The 8679-nt window shown below is 39.8% G+C and overlaps 1 protein-coding gene across 1 annotated transcript in view; it reads right to left on the bottom strand.

Annotated features, from left to right (window-relative positions):
* Positions 1 to 3121: 3121 nt before the first annotated feature.
* The window catches only part of CAPZA1 (capping actin protein of muscle Z-line subunit alpha 1), a 28870-nt gene continuing 23312 nt past the window's right edge, over positions 3122 to 8679 (bottom strand). Inside the window, exons 9-10 of the mRNA XM_033917539.1 lie at positions 6616 to 6678; positions 3122 to 4126 (exon numbers count right to left, since the gene is read on the bottom strand). Coding sequence (XP_033773430.1) covers positions 3986 to 4126; positions 6616 to 6678 — 204 coding nt within the window. The 3' untranslated portion in view covers positions 3122 to 3985. The remainder of the gene's footprint in view (positions 4127 to 6615; positions 6679 to 8679) is intronic.

Genomic DNA, 8679 nt, shown 5'->3' with positions numbered 1-8679 from the left:
GATTGTCCAGCCTTCTTCAAATGTAAACCGCCTAGAAGTCTCTCGACTATGGCGGTATAGAAGAATAAAGTTATTATTATAACATTATTCTTCTATACCGCCAGAATCATGTGACTTCTAGGCGGTTTACACTGAAGAGAAACTGGACAATCAACGATTTACAAAATACAAACAGTAAAAGTACAACATATTTCTCAAGGAGAGTCAGTATAGAATTATTAAATTTAGTATGACTTGTTTAAGAGATAAATCTGTCAAACAATGCAGCCTTGATTTCTTTCCAAAATGCGTCATAAATGCCCAGAGCTTGGGGCCTATATACTGGAAAACTGAGTATCAAGAAGAGGACAAGCAGATTTCTGATAGTGGTGGGAGGCAGAGGACATTACTATTTGTTGAGAAGGAGGACATGAAGGTACATAGAGGACAATGAGTCTACAGAGAGATAAAGGACCTGAAGGGAGATGCGACAGAAAAACCGAAGGTTAGTCATTTCTATGCAATTCTGGCAGAGAGAGGGAGCCAATGTTCCTGCTACATCTGGTGTAAATGCCGATGCCTGCACTGAACACCTCAACTCATTATTCTGGGGCATACACAACTTTTCAGAATGGCCGACATGACCCTACTATGGGATTTAGGCACAAAGCATTTCAGAACAGTACACAGCCACATGAGCAAACAAATCCTAAGTGGGGTCAATGTCAATAATTGCTGGTTATCCAATCATTGCTCATTAACTGATTTGCATGTATTATCTCAGGATCACACCCCAATTTGGATGTCCCCCCATACATAACATTTTATTTGTAGTCTGCTATAAGCAAAAACAGTTCATAGCCGATAACTCCTCAAGAAGTTGGACCTAACCAAGAATATGCAAATTACAAACCTATTTAAAAAATACAGGCCCAGCAGAGCCTCGCTCTGAACAGGCAAAAATTTGCCACCCAAGGTTTCAGTCAGCATCTAAAATCACTTTAGGGAAGAAGAGGTAATAGAAAAGATGATATTTCCCTCTCCGGTTTTCCAGTTTGACTAAGGAAAGTAACTTCTCTATAATCCCCAATGGCTGGTTGACTCTTAACAAAAGGCACAATAAAACGGCCAACACTTCTAGTGAAACCTGTTGGAAAAGCAAACTCAAAGCATGCCACCAAGTAGGAGGGCCAGGATAATGTATATTTAAGAATTTATACACTGCTTATAGCTTAAGCAGTTTACATTCAGCTACTCTGGTCCTTCCAGTTGGGTCCAAGACAGCCAGTATTGTACCCGATGGTCCTTCTTGCTAAGCTTATACACGTTTATGCCCCGTCACTTCATTTTCCTTTCCACACAGGGATCCTGTTTATCTCATGCATTTGTGAATTCAGTCACTCTGTTTGTCTCCACCGGGAGGGTGTTCCTAGCATCCATCCTCACCCCCAAAAAAGCATTTCCTGATGTTACTTCTAGGTTTATCAGAGACACTACAACCTCAGCTCATGTCCTACCTTTTTCCTGTCTCTGAACGAGATCGGTTGTATCTTGTCAGGTGTTCTCCCATTCCATTAAATTACCAAATTCACTGTCCACGTGTAGAACAGCCTCCTCATCCCCTAATGTACAATTTGCAATAGATATAAACCTGAAAAGGGGCAGTTGCCTCAACTGGTCCAGCAGGAGGAAGGGTTTTGCGAGAGAAAGGGAGGCACTTTTATCATTGGGGTGGCGGGTGGAGAGAGAGATACTAGATTATGGGTGGTGGAGGATGCCAATGGCTCAGGACACCACAGCAAGCTCTGTAGAGGACCCAGGAACCAGCAGAATGCTTTTGAAAGGATAAGGAGGTGGAAAGGAAATGGAGCTATTGGACTACTCCAAATTAAATAATAAATTAACCAAACAGCCATGCAATGACCCAAGCCACATAAGAAAATATGATCTTTGTTGCAGATGCAAAATAATAGAAACATGATGAATAGCAGGAAATTCAGATTATTTGAGCAGAAGTGGTAATAGCCCCAGATCTATTAGGTAAGAGAAATTCTTTTAGAGACAGCCACAGGAGAAGTAGTGGGTTTTAAATGAAGTCCTCATTTTCGTGGACCCATAGGGCAAGGGAGGCAGCCAGAGCATTTGTGAGGCCTTTGCACATTCATAAAAGGCAGAATATAAATGTTACAAAAAGGTCAACCCTGATTATTCTGCATCACCTACTTCTTAAAAAAACCAAAACAAACTCACTTGTCTGGAACAAGAAGACTGTAGCTTCCTGGAGGTTCCTGTGATGGAGGTAGAGGATCCATCTACTCTAATAACCCAGACCCAAACCCAAGACATGCACTGAAAGTACAGTAGGTGTTGCTATCTTTAGACTGCGTATTTCTCCTGAAGCAGACTGCCAGGTCAAAATTCGACAGGCTGGACATTACTAATCTATATTCCTGATAAGCATGGTCAACCCACTGCCTAAGATCTTGGGAGACTGTTGGCCTTCGGGGAGAAATAAATTAAGACGTCCGGCATCGACAAAGTTGTCCATACTAACATATGAAATATGCAGAAAACAAAAGGCTGGGGTTTAGAACATTTCCTGTTTGGAGGAGAGGGAGAGAGAGAGACCGAGAGATCAGGGTGCATAAGCTGGTGAATTCCAGAAGAGCATTATGATGTCAACTCACCACATGGTATGCTTAAGTCACTGGTTAGTGTCTCTCAATGCAAGCTAGGCTACAAGCAGAGGATTTTGTTCATAAGGCCACCTATCTGACCACAAAGGAATGTCACAGGAAGACATAACAGAAATCATACCAGGTCAATGCTAGCATCCCAAAGAGCTTTTATGGTTTTTTAAGAGAGATTTGTACAAAAGCCAAGGGGTGTGCGAGTGTGACTTATGTTTTCATTTCAAACTGCTATTCACTCAAAGACCTCTAACACTATTTGCTCAATCAACAATACAATAAGGTGAAAAGAAAACAGACTGATTTTGCTTTTTCCAGACAGGAAAACAGATACAGCAAATTTATCAGGTAATGTTTAAGTGAGCCATAATGGTGTAGTAATATTTAAAACACACACCCTGAAAAGCCCAACACAGCCCCTGAATGCATCAGAACAGATACAAAAAATATTCTTCACCATTTGTGCAAATTTTTTTTATTAAGATTTTATACATGTCTTTGCTCTTTCAGCATAAACCACACCGCAAAGCCTGTCTTTGCACACACCCATTTCTCACTAGCATCATAACTTTCCATGGCTGTTTCAGCGAGGAGAGGAAAGCAAAGAGATGTCTATGACCTTTTGTAGAAATCAGAAAAAAAATAAGGGACAATCAATTTGGAAGCGCATACATTTGTTCAAGTCTTCAGATTAAAAAAAAGTTTGTTAAACAGAATTCTTGCAAATATCATAATTCACCCTTTTCATTTTGCACTAGTTCCCATTCATAATATAAAAAATAAAATCACAGCTCGGTTCATCCAGATATGGACTGGTGGTCTGCTGAATGTACCAGCTCTTCTCTAATTGTGCAGCTTTGAGCATTTACAGCGATTTAGAAATGTGGGAAGAGACTTTAGTTATGGAAAGGAAGCAGGGAAGAAGTATGAATTACCGATGGGGCGTGGGGGGGAGGGAGAACGCTCTTGATCTGTGCATCAGTTTACATTTGGAGAGTGGGCTTCCATCCATCGTTAACATTTTCCCGTTACTGCAGTGACAACTGTTAGAATAAAAATTAACCGTTCAAAGTAACTGATTAAAATGATAAGAGCGCAGAATGAAACGGTGCAAACAGTCCCACAGGGCCTCCTGAGGTCAGAATGTTCAATAGCATTGCAAACCCTAACAAAGGGCATTTCTTATAGACTTTATCTACAAAAAGCATATAAGAAATGTCAGACCATATATTAAGTCTGTTGTGGATTTTCCGTATTTTTTTTTTTTCATATATAAATCTTTTAAAAAAAAAAAAAAAAAAAAAAAGCTTCCATTTTTAAGCATTCTGCATTTCTTTGCCAATCTTATAGCTGAGAATCTTGTTCCAGTCTATCTTGGTTCGCGTAACTGGCAACTGTCGACGCAAGGCTTTGAATGTTGTATCCGACATGGTTTGATAATTCTCGCTGATTGCAGTCTGTGAGGGAGATATTAAAATAAGAAAAAAGTTATTTAAAAATTAGACATGGAGCAATCATGTAAAAAAAAACCAAAAAAAAAAACCAACACCTCACTCTTTGCTGAAATTTCTATTTGTCCTAAATTTTTATGTTAAAAAAGTTCTATGATCAATATGTATAGTTTATACTAAACAGATGAAGATGAGAATTATTGGCCTTAAATGTCAGGAACACCACCATCCTGGAATAATATGAAAACATATCTATTAGTAAATTTGAGACAGAGTGCTGCTATTATTTGGATTTTTGCCAGGTACTTGCGACTTGGCTTGGCCTCCGTGAAGATGGTTAGATGGACCACTGGTCTGACCCAGTAAGGCTATTCTTATTTAATTTAATTCTTATATACCGCTATACCGTGAGGTTCAAAGCGGTTTACAAAAAAAGATACATTAAAGATACAATAAATAAAATAAATAAAGATAGGTACTTGGAAGTTCCCTTACTGTCCCGAAGGCTCATAATCTAGCTAAAGTACCTAAGGAAACAATTTATGAAAAGTAAAGATAAAAATATAAAGACAGAGGTAGAGATAGAGAAGATATGAATATTCCAACAAGTATTGAATAAATAAGTTAATTATGTGTTTCTGATGTTATAATGGGTGATTATTTGGCATCCAGTGATCACTGCATGGTGTGGTTTAATATTAAGACAGGTGTAGAGAGGGCTCATTCGAAAGTTAAGGTTCTAAACTTAAAAAAAAAAGTGTTCAGATGGGAGATTAGGTCAAGGAATTGTCTGGATGGGAACATCTGGAAGAAGTAGGAAAGCAGTGGGCAAAACTGAAAGGAGCTATTGTAAGGACAACAAATCATTTTGTAAGAAAAATAAGTAAAAGCAAGAGGAAAAGAAGGCCATTTTGGTTCTCAAAAGTAGTAGCCGAGAAGGCATATTCTTATGTTCTCATACTAAATACCTACCCTTACTACTGAGAAGCAGCATGACAATTTTTGTTGTCAAGTAATACTCATGGAGTAGGGGCCATTTATTGCATGTTTCAATGTACTGCGCTGTGGACATCTTTCAGCACGATAGAAGTGATAAATAGTAGTAGAAGGTTTAAGTTCAACTGTATCTCCTTGTGACCTTGGGCAAGTCACTTAACCCTCCAGGTGCAACAGCAAAAACAACAACAAAACCTTTGCACTTCCTCATACCTAGAGGGCTCACAGAGTATGCAATATGTACACTGCTTTGGTTATATATCATATGCATTAACCCTTAAGCAAAAGGAAATCAAAATACTCAGAACCTGATGGTAGAGATACCATACAGCAAGTCCGGTCCTCGAGATCTGCTGGCAGGCCAGGTTTTCAGGATATCTGCAATGAATATGCATGAGAGAGATTTGCATACCAAGAAGACAGTGAAGGCAAATCTCTCTCATGCTTATTCATTGTCGACATCCTGAAAACTTGGCCTGCCAGTAGATCTCGAGGACCGAACTTGGCCAGCCCTGCTATACAGCCTCACCATGTCTACCCATCCATAAAAACAATCCTATTTCTGTCTTATGCTTTCTTGATTTCAGATACTGGCCTTGTCTTCACTACTTCCACTGGGAGCTGCTGCTTGCATTCACCATCCTTTTGGAACAGAAATGTTTCCTTCAATTACACCCTCTCCTCCCCCCGTTCTTTATGCTTGTTGAGCCTCATCTATTGTAGGGCTATGCCTGCTACCATCTTGGATACCATTTTTAGGCCTTGGACCTAGTGAGGCTAAAAATCATTTTCACTTCTGCTTGTCTGTTAGCCAAGGGGACCCCATTGCCTGAGGAATGTGAGATACGAAGGATCCAGAATGGACCGGTGGTCATCAGAGCCCTGTAATCTTATCTCTAGAACAATTTATGACGACATTGGGCCTTGGACAAATGATGCAGGACACTTTGGTATGTTTGGAAAAACTGCCTGACAACAAAGACACTATTGGTCAAAGATATCTTTTTGGCAGGGGGAAAGAGGAAAAGGAGTACCAAGGATTTGGGCAGTCTCACACAGTTGGTGGTGTGAGATGGAAAAGATAACTTCAAGTATGTGCATGAGATGGTGTGAAGAGACTAAGCCAGCCGGGAGAAGAGTCGATGTGAGGTTTGAGTGCATATCTCAGCTGCCCTGAATCAGGTTACTGGGATCAGTCTCCTCGTATCTCCCTGTACTAGTGGGACACCCAATCTGAGTTTGTACTCTGGTCAGAGCTGGGAGAGGTTTGGGGGCATCAAGACTGGCCACTTGCCAGCTGTCAAAAAACCAAAAATAATAAAACACCTAAAATTTTGTTGAACACAATATATGGTTTCCGTCCTGGGCTCTGTGCCTGCTGGAAAATACCAGAGTGGGTAAATATATCGGACACTTTCTCAAGCATCACAGGAGTGTTTTATGCCTATTCCAAAGCCAATTCTAAACGCCAAGTATGGAAAAATGATTTCAAACCCCACCTGGTATTGGTTTTCTGCATTCTCAATGATTTTAATAAATTCCTTGGCAGTCTGAACGTCATTCTGAAAGAAAAAAAGGGGAGGAGAAAAATAAAAATGTTTTAATAACATTCAAGCTAGTTGGAGAATAACGTATTAACCAGTTAAGAGTAACATTTCGCTAAGTCTAGTTTATATCAAGTTAGAACCATTTTTTAGTGCATCATTATTTTTTTATTATTTATTGAGTTTTCAAATACAATTCACAAGAGACAATCTTGGTACATGAAACGGACCAATACATTTAAGGAAAATATAGCTAATGAAAAAGAAAAAAAATATCTTTAGCCTTTCCTTAGACCGCAATTAAGAGGGAGTGGACAAAACATAACTTGCAAACATTCAGACATCACAGAGAAAAGGCAATAATGTGAATCATTTTGTTAATTTCTACATCCTAAAGTCATTCTTTGATGATCTTTGTAACTTCCAGAAATTCCTTCAAATGGTCTGGAGAAAAGAAAGTATTTTTGGTTCCCAAATACCAGACCAAGCATTTACAAGGATAAGCCAGAAGGAAGGTAGCTCTCAGTTTAATGGTTTCTTGTCTTAACGAAAGAAACTTTTTTCTTCGTTCTTGTGTGGATCTTGAAACATCGGGATAAACCCAAATTCTTTGACCTCCAAACAAACATTGAGACTTTTTGAAATGCAATCTTAAAACCATATTCCAGACCTGCTCAAATACAAATGCGTAGTTCTCTCAGTAGTTTCAGTTATAATTTGTTCCAAAAGCGCAGAAACATTCTCAAACTATCTGTCTACCTTCTCCCATTTGCCTTTTCAGGATCGCTTTGAGGAATTTTTTTTACTTGGCAGGTAATTGATTTTATTTACTGGAGGAAATCTTTAAATTCTCAGTCAAATACCGTTTGGAAAGATCTATAGACAGTATTCCTGGGGTTGATGGAAAATTCAAACATCGAAGGTTTAGTCGTCAAAGTTTTCCATTTGTTCCAATTTTCTATGTATTAAAGCATTATCTTTTATCATTGCTACCTTAAATTGTTGTAAATGCTGAATATCTTCCTGTGTTTGCTTAACGCAGTCAGTGAAATCTTTTTTACCGATTCAAGTCTTAGTTAGATTATCTAATTTAAGAGTTATAGGTTACCTCCTCAGTTGATATCGATAACATACTCTTCAAACATTGACGAAGTTGCCAGATATTACTCAAAGAAACCTCCATCAGGAAAGGTTGTAGTCCCAGTCCCTTGTTCCGATTCCTCAGTCCCTCTGCCCTCACTGGGAGACCCTGTGTCTCCACTTCCGGGATTGCGTGCCTCCTTCTCCAGGGCCCCGGCAGTTGCTGGATACGGAGGACTTATGCGTGCCGGAGGCGAGAGAGATATTTCTAGCCCCAAAGAGGAGATGGCTCTCCAGCGCCTCTCCTCTGAGCAGGGTCAACTTCTCCGGGTGAGACCAAAGGCAAAACCGCAAAAAAGCGGTCAACGGTTTGCTGCACGGGGGTCAACGAAAGGGCCAGCATGAATACATTCTTAATCACCCCCTTCTCTCTTTGTATATGGCTTAAGTGGTAATAGGAAAAAGTAAATTAGACTGCAAAACGCCTGACCCTTTTGCGGCTTTCTCACATCGCCATCTTGGCCACTCCCCCCATGGCCGTCTCTCTAGACCAGTTTCAGTGCATTGTGTATTCAGATGTATTGTGGATTCACGGTGTCAGAGGCACCTGAAAGACTGTGCAGAGACTGCCCTCTAATGTCCCAAATTTTCTTCGCTCGTACAAGGCATCTCCAGGGAGCTTTGCTCTGTGGTTTCACCCTTTTAGTCTTTGTCCATCAACCTCATCTGTGGGACAAAAAGTTGTCTGATGGTGTGGGAAGCACAGTTTTATCTGTGCCTAGCAGTTGGTTTTTCAGAAATAGACAGCTTGCTTTAGCCAGCAAAACATAAGTGAAACCAGTTTCTATCCCAGTAGGGAAAAAGTATTTTTCATAGAACACCCAAAACAGCTTATGAGACTGACATGTAAGGTTACTTTTGGTTTAGGGTTTGCATTAT

This window comes from Geotrypetes seraphini, chromosome 13, assembly GCF_902459505.1.
Source record: "Geotrypetes seraphini chromosome 13, aGeoSer1.1, whole genome shotgun sequence".
In the NCBI taxonomy this organism is placed as follows: Eukaryota; Metazoa; Chordata; class Amphibia; order Gymnophiona; family Dermophiidae; genus Geotrypetes; species Geotrypetes seraphini.
The sequence above is the reverse complement of the archived record's forward strand: the minus strand, read 5'-3'. Positions and strand labels throughout refer to the sequence as shown.